The sequence below is a fragment of the Myotis davidii genome, unplaced genomic scaffold (genome assembly GCF_000327345.1).
Source record: "Myotis davidii unplaced genomic scaffold, ASM32734v1 scaffold181, whole genome shotgun sequence".
Lineage (NCBI taxonomy): Eukaryota > Metazoa > Chordata > Mammalia > Chiroptera > Vespertilionidae > Myotis > Myotis davidii.
Genome location: NW_006291504.1, coordinates 3,310,775 through 3,322,876, shown reverse-complemented (window position 1 = coordinate 3,322,876; position 12,102 = coordinate 3,310,775). Strand labels below are relative to the sequence as shown.

Sequence of the window (12,102 nt, the reverse complement as noted above, 5' to 3'; positions counted from 1 at the left end):
GTCCCCGGGGCCGCGGGTGGGCAGGGCTGGCCGTACCAGGTACTGCTGGTCGGGGTCCTCAGACCGCAGGAGGTGGATGAACCGGCCCACCAGGCTCTGCTCGTCGGCAAAGTCCTCGGGGTCAGGGTCTTCCGCGGGCTGGTCGGGCTGGTCCTGGATCAGCGTGGAGACGAGGTTCATGATGGCGTCCACCTGTGCGTGCGACAGAGCCTCGGTGAAGCCTTCGGCAGAACAAGCGCCGTCAGGGGACTGGCAGCCGTAAAGCCGCCCGGCAGCATCCACAGGACAACCCCCCCCCACCCCGCCCCGTCTGCAGGGACCGCGGCCGGTGCCTGTCAGCCACGGCCCTCCTTCTGGGGAGGTTCCAGCCGCCCGTCTCCTCCTCACGCGTCTCCACTCCCGTACCCACCACCACGAGCAGCCACTTGCGACCACACAGCACGCCGGCCGGCGCTCCTACCTGGTCCTGGGAGACAATCTCCGTGTTGTAATCCAGAACGTTGCTGAGCACGTAGCAGCTCATGCTCTTCCTGGACTCGTAGTCGAAGTACTCGAAGAGCGGGTGGAAGTGCCTCAGCTTCAGCACGGTCAGGACGTTGCTGTAGGCGTCCACGGGGATCTTCAGCAGCCTGGTGAGCTCCTTGGAGACCGCGCTGCTGGTGGCGATGCTGCGAGAGGCAGGCGGCCTTTACCGAGCAGAACCAGCTCCCGCAGACAGGCGGCGGCGCTGAGCTCACGGCCACCTGCCTTCTCATTCACACAGACACGGCCCAGGGGACCACCACCCCTGCCCCAACGCCCTCTTTCCCAGACGCCTGTCCTGACACGTTTATTCACCTGATGCCCTAGTGACAACAAGGCGACTCAGTAATGCCGGGCTGTGGAGCTGGGGGCAGAATGACTGTCTGGAACTTGCTGCTTCTAAGGGAAGGAGGTGGCGGGGGCTCGGTCCCGGGGTGGCCAGTAAGCACTGTGTGAGCAGGATAAAGGTAAGTAGGGAGAAAAATCCAGGCCAAACCAGCGAGGCCACCAAACGGGGGGAAGCCAACTCCCGCTTCTGCTTCAGACAGCGGTGATTCAGGACGAGTGTCAGGTTTCAGGAAGCCCCTGTGGCGCTTCTGTGAGACCGAGGGGCCGCGGCCATTGAGAGAATTTGAGAAATCGGGATTTCTAATTCTTTAATTTATCTAATTTTACTTTAAAATGCACTTAGTCAGGGAAGATACAGAGACATCAGTGCTGTCATTCAAGATCTGAAATGCTTTTCGGGTCACACAAAAATGGCAGACCCAAGAGAAGAGGGGCTGCGAGGAGGTACAAGAAAAAGCAACCCTCGGGTGCAGCAGACACCGGAGGCGGAAGGAGGGCGCCGGCACGAGGTGGAACATTAGTTGTATTTTGAAGTGGTTGTACGAGGCAGCTAACTCCGCAGGAAGGAGGGCGGGACAGGAAGGGGAGGCAGAGAAAGACAAAGGGCTCGGAAGTCCCCACAGTGGCCACTAGAGGGTGCCACAGGCCTGGGGAGCTCCGCTAAGGCCACTGTGCCTTCTCTCCTTGATGGCATCAAAGCTCCAGACAGACAGGGATCTCACAGCACCGTCACTCCCACACCTGCCGTCCTGCACGCCCTTACGTTTCGCAGCCCACTCATCTGTTGGAACCCCTTCTCATGGGGCTACTGCTTGGCCTCAAGAGCCTCCCTCGGGTTCAGAAGGAACTCGCTCATTATTCAGAGGGGCCTGAACTGGAGACGCGGTCCCGGGAGCTGCCTGCACTCCATGAGCCACCACCTGACCAGGCAGCAGCCACATCATCAGTCCCACTCTCTGCCCGACCAGCACCAAGCATGGCCCTCGGACAAATGCTTGACACAGACAGACCCTAACCCTTCGGAAAGGAGCGGAGGAAGAAAACAAATCTGGGACAAAAGGTGCCTTCGAGGGCTTTCACGAGAGAATGTAACTGACTCACTGTTCCAGGTTGAGCTTATTGAATATCTCCACTGTCGTCTCCAGAACTTTATCGACATAGTCCACTCGGTCCGGGTAGCACTTCATGGCCAGATTGATGAGGGAGACTTGTAAGGACACGACGTCCTCCGAGGGCATGTCCTGTCTAGACTGCGGTGGAGAAAGCACGGGGTTCGCTCTAAGCAGGCACAAAAGGACCTCCCAGCCCAGGGGTTCCGGCGGGAACCTGGGCAAAGCCACACCCACCTGGATCACAGTCGCCACCTGCTGCGAGAATATGTCGAAGAGCTTGATGTCCGCGGGGATGCCAGGCCCGTCCTCGCGGTGCGCAAACAACGCTAGCCTGGGGGCAGGACAGCCTTGCTCAGGGGCAGGGAGCTGAGCAGGGGGTCCCAGGGGACATGTCACTCCCGCGCCTTCCCTGTTCCTACAGGCCTTTCTCCCAGAACAAGGGCTTCACAGAGGACACGGCTGCAGCCTGTCACTTCCTCGGTTCACTCCCAGCTGACAGTGTGCAGTGAAGCCTGACTCCCCTGCATGCCCGCTTTACCCCAGCCTGACTCCGCACAGGACTGGTATCCAACAGCCCACTTCTGCCAAGTTCTCTGAACTCCGATTAATCAGACATGGATAGAAATGCATGAAAGTGACAGATGTATTCAACAATCTTTAGCCTGGCCGGCGTGGCTCCGTGGTTGAGCATCAACCTATGAACCAGGAGGTCACGGTTAGATTCCTGGTCAGGGCACATGCCCGGGGTTGTGGGCTCCATCCCCAGTGGAGGGAGTGCAGGAGGCAGTCGATCAGTGACTCTCTCTCATCATTGATGCTTCTCTCTCTCTCCTTCTCCCCTCTTCTCTGAAATCAATAAAAACATATTTATATATATGTTCATTATCCCATGCTTCCTGCACAATTAAACGCTAAACCTCTTCCGTGCCGAGGTGAGGCGAGCACGAGTAGGTACTGACGCTGACAGGACTGAACGGCGCACTGACACGGAAGCAGTGCTGTAAGGAAGAGGTCGCGGAGGTCACTCAGGACAGCGCCTCACACTGTTCTCTCCGGTCAGCACCTCGCCCGCCGGCACTGGGAGCTCTCACCTGTCGATCAGAGCGATGATGATGTTCTTCACGTTCACGTTCTGGTGTAACTCCGCGCAGGCCCGGAGAAAAGGGTTCAAGGTCTGAAGGTGGAATTCGTCTGGGAAAACCTGGAAACCACATCACATCAGAGCTGATGGTACAAGCACACAGTTCACATGAGATTCTGGACTTACTGCGGTGCTGGAAGTTTGTATGTGTGGGAGCAACCGCTTCAGTCTCGGAGGACTAAAGTAAAATACTTGAAGCCTCTCCAAACATGAGCCCAGACAGACTATCCCATCACCACAGCGCACCCACAATTACACTGCAACTAACGAGACCTGGACAACGGGCTGTGACGCTCTGACACGTGGGGAGAACACAAAGACCACGAGTGAGCAGCAGGAGAAAGGAACTGTTTATTCAGCAAAGCTCATTTCTACTCTGTCAACAGTTTTTAAAAAAATGAAAATTAATGAACTATAAAGTGGGTCGTTTAAAAAAACATAAAACTGCCCTAGCCGGTTTGGCTCAGTGGATAGAGCATCGGCCAGGGAACTGAAAGGTCCCAGGTTCGATTCCCGGTCAGGGCACAGGCCCGGGTTGTGGGCTCCATCCCCAGTGGGGGACTTGCAGGAGGCAGCCGATCCATGATTCTCTCTCATCATGGATGTTTCTCTCTCTCTCTCCCTCTTCCTTCCTCTTTGAAATCAATAAAAATGTTTTTAAAAATCTTTAAAATAAAAAAATAAAGAACATAAATGAAGTGTTGTGACCCACCTGGATAATACACTCCATGAGGTATTCTTGAGCTAAAGCATCCCGACAATTGACGACTTGCTCCAATATGCCGGTCAAGACGATCTGAGAGAGAAAAGTAAGAGTTAAAATACGATTTTCAAAATCTTAAGTCACCTCTCTAGTAACACACTTGGACTTTTAATTTAAAAATCATATTTTAGATTTTTCTCATCCATGCTTCATTTCTAGATCAAAATTTTATAGCCCAGCTGGCATGGCTCAGTGATTGAGCATCAACCTATGAACCAGGAGGTCACGGTTAGATTCCCGGTCAGGGCACAGGCCCAGGTTGTGGGCTCCATCCCCAGTGAGGGGCGTACAGGGGGCAGCCGATCCATGCTTCTCTCTCATCATGGATGTTTCTCTCTCTCTCCCTCTCCCTTCCTCTCTGAAATCAATAAAAGTATTTTTTTTTAAATTTTACAGAGAATTATTAAATTAAAAACCCTATGTTTCTATTTAGTAAAATTCATCTGGGATGAAGTCCTTTTCATTAATCTTTTATCTTTTATGTTTTGTGCTTTTTAAATCCTAAGAAATCTCTGTCTAACCCAAGGTTATAGAGACTTCCTTTGTGTTTTCTTCTAAAGATTTTAATAAATTAGGTTTAGGTCTCTGGCCCATATTTTAGTTTTTTTCGTGGTATGAGGCTGGGTCACAGGCAGGGGTTTTGTCGGCATACAGATGCCCATATTCCAGAACCATCTGTTGTAAAGAACTCCTCTGCCTTTATAAGTAGTGGATTATATGTGGGTGGTCTATTCCCGACCGCCGCCTCCAGGGGTCACAGCCTGGCTGACCTGGAGGTTGCTGCCGCCCGTCTGTGCCGGCTTCAGCGACACCCACGGGCACAGCAGTTCCAGGCGGCAGAGTAACCAGTATTTCCTCTCCGATGCTTCACAAAAAATGTCTGTGGCTCCCTGCTCTCTTCTCTCCAGACTTAGGTGTTTATCCCTTTCACCAACCCCATGATCTTACGTAGCTTAGAGTAAATCTACAGCAAAATATAGTTCATCTCAATTAAAAAAGGGAAACTGGTAATATTCAACCTTCCATGCCACAAACACAAAACGTATCTTTCGGTTTATTTAAGTCCTCTTCGATGTCATTTCACAAAAATATTTCGATTTTTAAACTCAGACCCCAGTGATCCCTCCGGCCGCGAGAGGAGGTGACGCGTGAAGACACCTGCTTGTAGCGCTCCACGTTGACGCCCTCCAGCTGGCTGAGGCGCACCAGGTTGGTCCCCACCAGGATCCGCAGCTCCTGCCGCTCCCGCTCGCGCTTCTCCCTGTCGCGGCTGTGGCCCTGGTGCTGCATTCGCACCCACAGCTTGTTCATTTCTGCAAAGTTGAGGAGCACAAAGTCCATGGAGTCACTGATGTCGCCCGTCGTTTCTTCACTGCAAGGAAACAGGGGGAGACTTCACATACAGGGTCCGCATCGGGACAAACGCACCGCCAGCGCCCTTCGTGCATCTCCCCCTCCTCCGCCTCCCCCTCACGCCCGGTGCTTCATCCAAGGCTCCCAACCTCCCCAGCTCAGAGTTCAAGTTCAAGGGGAACAAACTCCAGGGGCAAATGCCAGGGAGAGGACCCAGCACATCACAGTTGTTAAAGGGACAAAACACTCCCCACGCCTTCCCCGCACCAACCAGACTTGCTGTTCCAACAACTCCCTTAGCTCACAAAGCCTAAAACACCTGACGCAGCCTACTGGTAACGACATCATTTTACTGTGAAATAGCTTATGTTTCAACTGAACCGTCAGCCTGGCGAGGGAGGGAAGAGGCCATGCATTTCCTGCCTGTTTCCACACCTCCTAAGGCGGGGAACTTAGTTTTCAAACATTTGTTACCGATTGCTTAATTAACCTTCAAAATGGGAGGAGAATCCTAACAAAGCCAGTAACCTCACATGCATCTCTCCGCTGCTGAACTTGTATTTGTTCTGGTTGGGAGATAATATCTAATTTGTGTGCTTAGACCATGAAAATTACTTCTGTTCTGGGTAACTGGCAGGCCAGTCCATAAACTGTACAAACTGACGGACCCGCAGGGAACAGCATGAAAACTGGATAGTTCACGGAAAGCATTAAGCACACGTCATTATTTCACTGTAAATACAATTTCAAAAACAGAACGCATTTAATAAGCCATCTTTTCAAAGACCATCGAATGGAATGGGAAATGCCCTCCATCACGATCAATAAGAAAAGCAGGCCCTGATGAGGCAGATGTCCCCGTCGTGCGGCACACGCGCCTCTCAGCACACACGGAGGCGCGGCGTCAGAGTGACCTGAGCACCCGGCCTCCGCCCGGGAAAGCAAGGCACTCACTCGGTGGGCTCCCCCTCGTCGGGCAGGATGTTCCGGGTGCACTGGAGCAGGTAGTTGCGAAGGAACAGGCCCCGCAGGGGGTGCTGCACCCCCCGGCACATCTCCACCAGGTCCTTCAGAATGTCCTTCCGGGACTGAGGGAAGGACTTGACATACACCACGCCCACCGTGATCAGCAGGTACCTAGGATGTGAGGAGACACTGGTCAAGTCCAGAGCCTGACGGCGCATGCCCAGGCACACTGAAGGCAAACACACTCGGGACACAAGGCGGGCCTGGCTTTCTCCTGCACGATGACAAAAATAGATGGACAGAAAATATAACCACTGACCCCCCGAGTTTACACACACACACACACACACACACACACACACACACATCTATAACCATCGCCTTCCCACGCATTAGGAATAACTGTCACATTCGCTTTTCTACTAGTCAAGACATTGAACAAAATATGTCCATTCCTTTCTGTTTCCCACACTCCTCATTAATCCGGCTGAGAAGTAAGTGATCGCCCTCTGCGAGGCCCTGAGCGCCATGACTTACAGCCGAGGGATGATGTTGCCCGCGTACTGCACCAGCTCGTAGAGGTCCGCCACCTTCCGTCCTTTGGCGAACTCGTCCGTCAGGTAGACCTCCAGGTAGTGCAGCTCATCAGAAATAGCCATGTCTTTCCGCGGGTTAAGGGCTCAAATAAAGCGAGGCCACGCTGAGCGACTCCCTGGACACGTGGCAGCCATTCGGCCAGCGGGCAGCTATTTGAACATGAGGTTGTAAAGCTGTCTGTCTGGTGGGGCAAAGCAGACAGAACAAGGGCTGCCTGTCCCTCTGCTGGCGGGTTTGCAACGACACATCCCAGACTCCCTTTCCCTGTGCGAGCCCTGAGACAGAATCGGAGCTGTCATAAAGAACCAGCTGCCAGTGCCCTCAGGAAGGCTCTGGAAACTGAGGCACAACAAACAGCATGAAAGTAGCGAAGACAGCCCTAACCGGTGTGGCTCAGTGGACAGAGCGTCGGCCTGCGGACCGAAAGGTCCCAGGTTCGGTTCCGGTCAAGGGCATGTAGCTTGGTTGCGGGCACATCCTCAGTGGGAGGTGTGCAGGAGGCGGCTGATCGATGTTTCTCTCTCGTTGATGTTTCTGACTCTCTATCCCTCTCCCTTCCTCTCTGTAAAAAATCAATAAAAATATATATTTTTAAAAAAATAAAAATAAAGTAGCAAAGTCACAGAAGCAGGGCCTCCAAAACTGAGATTTCTTTCTGTCACTTAGCACCTCTGCCTGGAGAGGGAGCACTTCTGCTGAAGACAGCGAAGATGACACAATCCAGGAAAACGCAGGAGCAAACCAAGGTGGCCTGACCAGGAAGGATGAAGCCCAGTGTGCCCCTCCCGCTCAAAGGATACAGAGTTCGTAGTAGCTCTTGGGCGACAGCATGGAGGTCCGCAGCTCCCCGAGCATGTTGGAGGCGTGTTTCAGCGCGTCCATGAGCTTGTTTTTGTCCTAGAGACAGGACAGAACTGATGAGAAGCGCGCCTTAAACCCTGACACGGTTAGGGGACTCCTTCACCGGTATTTGTTGCAGCACTTAAACAGCTAAGTCACACAGAACTCCAGCCTTCTCTCCACTGAACAGGAAAAGACCCAGAGTGGCAGCAGGTGCAGGGCTCAGCAAGCCTTACATGTCCTGGCAAAGCTCCAGCCCTAACCCCCCGCCACTGCGGCCCAAGCGGCGCGGACTCGGCTCCCCTGCGACCAGGATCAGGAAGCTGCTCGCCACTCCTGTGGGGCAGGACACTGTCCTGGCAATGGCGCGGCCACAGCTTCCAGACCCTCTGAGAAGCTGGAGGACAATCCCCTCGGACCCGGAAGCACGGTGCATACAGAGAGACAGAAGACAGCAGCTCCGCGCCCACCTGTGCTCCCTGCTCCACGACTTCTCTTTGTGCCAACTCGTTTGCGAGGAAAGCCACACGATGGGTAAAACTGGTAAAAGCCTGTCACTCAGCCTTAGAAACCATAGATGCCGTCAGAGATGGTTGTCAGCATCATCATCACAGCGACTTGTAACCAGCCCACATGGGCCCATTTCTTACATTTAATCCCGGATCCATAGTTTCTACGGATTATCCCCTGCCCTATCTAAAACTCCTTTTGGAATTGGAAAGTAAGTAAATAGGTGTAAGTATAATCCTTAAGCGAGTGTCTACAAAAAATACACCCAGAACAGAAGAAAAGCCCTCAAGGTAGCACACAGCGGAATAGCTCAGTGGCGAGCACGCGAGTCCCCCGCCGGCCACACCACCTGTGGGTGCGCGCAGACCGCGCCCCACCCGCCCGCTTACCAGGCATCTCTTCATCTGGAAGGACTGCACCTTGACAGCCTGCACAGCCTCATCCAGCAGCTTCTCCTGCTCGTCCTGCGGGGACTGCTGTGTCGTAGGCTGCAAAGCAAGAACCGCCTCCGTGAGTCTCACCGCACTCTCTTCTCGCAGCTCGGCTGTGCCTACAGCTTCACCGGGTCCCTTCCCCAGGCTGCCCCGGAGGCTCGGCCCGAGGAACACCCCAAACCCACCCCAGTGTCTGACGACTACTGCACAGAGCGCTGTGCCTGGTCGCGAGGTGAGCGCGACACTGAGGAGGAGGAGGCCCGTGTGCAGAGAACGTATTCTCTCTCCGGGACTGACTGAGCATCCCCCTAACAGGTGAGCCTCGAAGAAACCCGAGGGCCAGTTTATGCTGCCTCGGTTCTGCTGGCACGCTCTGAATCCACCCCAAACGCAGCTATCAAACAACCCCATTCGTATATATACACACACACACACACACATATATATTTATTGACGTTTCAGAGAGAGAGGGAGGGAGGGAGAAAGAGAAATATCAACATCTGTCAGCTGCCTCATGCGTGCCCCGTGCTGGGGACCGAGCCAGGGGCCTCTTGGTGCATGGACTGATGCTCAGCCACTGAGCCACGCCGGCCGGGCAACCAAGCCCAGGCTTGTGAAGGTTTCCGTTCTGCCCGCATCTCTGAAAGCATCTTCCTCTCTAGACTACTTTCCACCTGCACTTTGGTCTCTCCTTAGACCAAGGAAGCGGGTTATGGAACACTGACCCCTCAGCAGGACATAACGAGGACTGAACAGCTAGGAAGAAACTAGCTGGACTTAGTGCAGCAGGCAAGATACTCTCCAAGTGCCTCGCTCATCACTTCAAACACAGACCCAGTGATACGGACACACGCAGGGTGGGGCAGAAGTAGCTTACAGTTGTTGATATAAAAAGTAATATAGTAATTAATAGTAACACAAGAATAGCACTTGTGCTTTGCACACTCAGGACTGTAAACCTGCCTGCATGTCTAGGTAATCTGTGCCGTCAGCGAAAACCTGCTCCCAACATGAATTAGACCCGCCTGTCAAGCAGAATTAACCGCCATCCTCTCGCTGTTGCATAAACACTGTGTGTGCACCTCAACCACAACGGGGTCACGTTATAATTATAAGTGATGGTCATCTGTACATCCTTGGGCCCCAACACTGCCTGACACCTAATGGATGTTCATAAACGCCCAACGAGTGAATGGATGAGCTGGTATTAGAACGTTCAGAACCCTTAAGTTAACAGAAAACTACTAGAGAATCAACAGATGAGTGGATAAACAAGCTATGGTATACATAAACAACAGGATGCTATCCAATCGCACAAAGGAAAGCAGTATTGACTCGTGCTCTGGGAGTGAACCTAGAAACCCGTGCTAAGTGAAAGAAGCCGGACACAAGACCACATGTCGCATGATTCCGTTTGTATGAAACATCCAGGACAGGCAAATCGCCCCAGGAAAGATCGTAGGTGGTCACCAGGAGGGAGCGTGGGGAGTCGCGGCTTAAGGAGGACCCCAGGGTCTCCTCTGGGCAACAGATGTCTGGGGACTAGACCGAGGTGGGGGTTGTACAACATTGTGCTAAAATGCCACTGACCTGCTCACTTTTAAGAGGCTTATGTTACGTAAACTTCACCTTAATTTAAAAAACGGCTAAAGAAAAAATGGAAACGCTACAGAATCAAGATCAAATTGACACTGGCGAGTAGGCCCCTTTTAGCTCGAGACCCAAACCGACAGCACTCCCAGGCCCACACAGGTGTGAGGCGCAGAGAAAAGCCAAGGTCACTGTGAGCTCAGCAATCACAAAACTCCTCTCCGTTCCATCTCCCCTGCTATCAAACGGGGAGACCAGGAGCACGCACATCACTGCTACGAAGAAGGAAGGAAATGCACTTAGCACAAGCACTGCAGAGGTGCCACCGTATTACTATAGCCCCTGGACACAACCATCATCTCCACTCGTCCCAACGCCTCGGCTGTTGGCCAATCTCTCCGCTCACAGGCGGCAGGAACCTAACAACACAACCCAAGTCAACGGCAAAGTGAAAATGACCCACTCGCAAGTAGACAGAACACCACCACCTTCATGGAAGAGCAGCTGGAAACATACGGCACAAAACACAACTGAAGGAGGGCGAGCAGGGCCGACAGGGGGCGGAGCTCAGGAGGGAGACCATCACCTGCCTGCGCACTGTCCTTCCCAGGCTCCTTCCCAGCTCCCCAGGCGGCCTCGCCCCGGGACCCACCGCCCCGGGACCCACCGCCCCGGAACCCACCGCCCCAGGACCCAGCACAGGGCTGTGGCGCTGGCACAGCACCCGCGGCCCTCCATCCTCCACCCACCTGTCCCCCCTCCCCAGATCCCTAAGCTCCGTGAGGACAGTTCCAGCGCTGGGCACGGTCCTGATGTACAAGGCACACAAGGTGCTGGACGAACTGAACTGCATCCTAGAATTCCAGGATGGGAAGAGCCAACGAGGCCAACACTTGTTTTCTTTCTTTCTTTTCTTAAATCTTTTTATTGATTTGAGAGAGAGAAAGGAAGGGAAAGGGAGAGACAGCAACATCAGCGATGAGAATCATGGACCGGCTGCCTCCTGCAGGCCCCCCTCTGGGGATGGAGCTGCAACCTGGGCCTGTGCCCTGACCGGGAATGGAATCGTGACCTCCTGGTTCATAGGTGGATGCTCAACCCCTGAGCCACGCCCGTGGCCGGGCAACACTGGTTTTCAAATGCAAAAGTAAGGCTCAAAGACACTGAGTGACCTGCCCAAGGCAGACAGTGACCAGCCTGGCACTCGGGTTTTCTCTCCCAATAAAATGCAGGTGCACAGGACGGTGGGTCTGGCTCCCCGCTCCGGCCCGGTCCCCCGGCACAGAAACGGGGCGTATAGCAGGAGAGCCTCAATGAAGGGCTCCCGTTACCAAACACCGCGTCAGTCTATACACGTGGGGAAGCTGACAAACCCCAGTTCCATGTCTGCTCTGTTCGGACGGCCGCTCCCAGCTGTACCGTCTGGGAGAGGAGTCACACGGCCTCGCGGAGCAATACGCCACCCGACGGGTGTGAGTCCACATCGATGCTGCGCTCCGGCCCCCACGCGGGAAGGGCAGCCGCGTCCAGGGCCCGTCTGCACCCGGTGCACCCGAGGTCCTTCAAACGGACCTACGGCGGCCACACACACACATCCCGCAGCCGCTGCGGACTCGGAAATAAAATGCAAGTGACAACTCGCCCTCGTGGGAACCAGGCACCGGGCACACATTTTGGGGAAGTTCCCGTTTGTGCGGGGGGAGAATGCCGCTCCCAGCGAGGGGGACACGTGGATGTGGTCACTGGGGAGACCGGCGAGCCGCCAGGTGCCCAGGACCACGCGTCACTAGCGACCAGGTAGCGCGTCCTTCCAGGAAACGCACGTCAGCGAGTCCCTAGAAACCGCTGGCAGGCACCGCGCTCCGGGAGGCGACGAGGCCGGGCAAGGCCGGGGCACCGCTCCGGTCCCTCCCGTGGGCATTTCCT

General features: G+C 54.3%; 2 protein-coding genes across 2 annotated transcripts in view; one reads left to right on the top strand and one right to left on the bottom strand.

The window, feature by feature from the left end:
* VPS35 (VPS35 retromer complex component) overlaps positions 1 to 8,997 on the bottom strand; it is a 14,321-nt gene extending 5,324 nt beyond the window's left edge. The window contains exons 1-11 of the mRNA XM_015564701.1: positions 8,542 to 8,997; positions 7,603 to 7,699; positions 6,743 to 6,866; positions 6,194 to 6,376; positions 5,045 to 5,258; positions 3,836 to 3,919; positions 3,074 to 3,183; positions 2,217 to 2,313; positions 1,972 to 2,120; positions 461 to 668; positions 37 to 192 (exon numbers count right to left, since the gene is read on the bottom strand). Coding sequence (XP_015420187.1) covers positions 37 to 192; positions 461 to 668; positions 1,972 to 2,120; positions 2,217 to 2,313; positions 3,074 to 3,183; positions 3,836 to 3,919; positions 5,045 to 5,258; positions 6,194 to 6,376; positions 6,743 to 6,866; positions 7,603 to 7,699; positions 8,542 to 8,997 — 1,878 coding nt within the window. The remainder of the gene's footprint in view (positions 1 to 36; positions 193 to 460; positions 669 to 1,971; positions 2,121 to 2,216; positions 2,314 to 3,073; positions 3,184 to 3,835; positions 3,920 to 5,044; positions 5,259 to 6,193; positions 6,377 to 6,742; positions 6,867 to 7,602; positions 7,700 to 8,541) is intronic.
* A 2,803-nt stretch (positions 8,998 to 11,800) lies between these two features.
* ORC6 (origin recognition complex subunit 6) overlaps positions 11,801 to 12,102 on the top strand; it is a 5,726-nt gene continuing 5,424 nt past the window's right edge. Inside the window, exon 1 of the mRNA XM_015564700.1 lies at positions 11,801 to 11,973. Within this exon, the coding sequence (XP_015420186.1) occupies positions 11,801 to 11,973 (173 nt within the window). The remainder of the gene's footprint in view (positions 11,974 to 12,102) is intronic.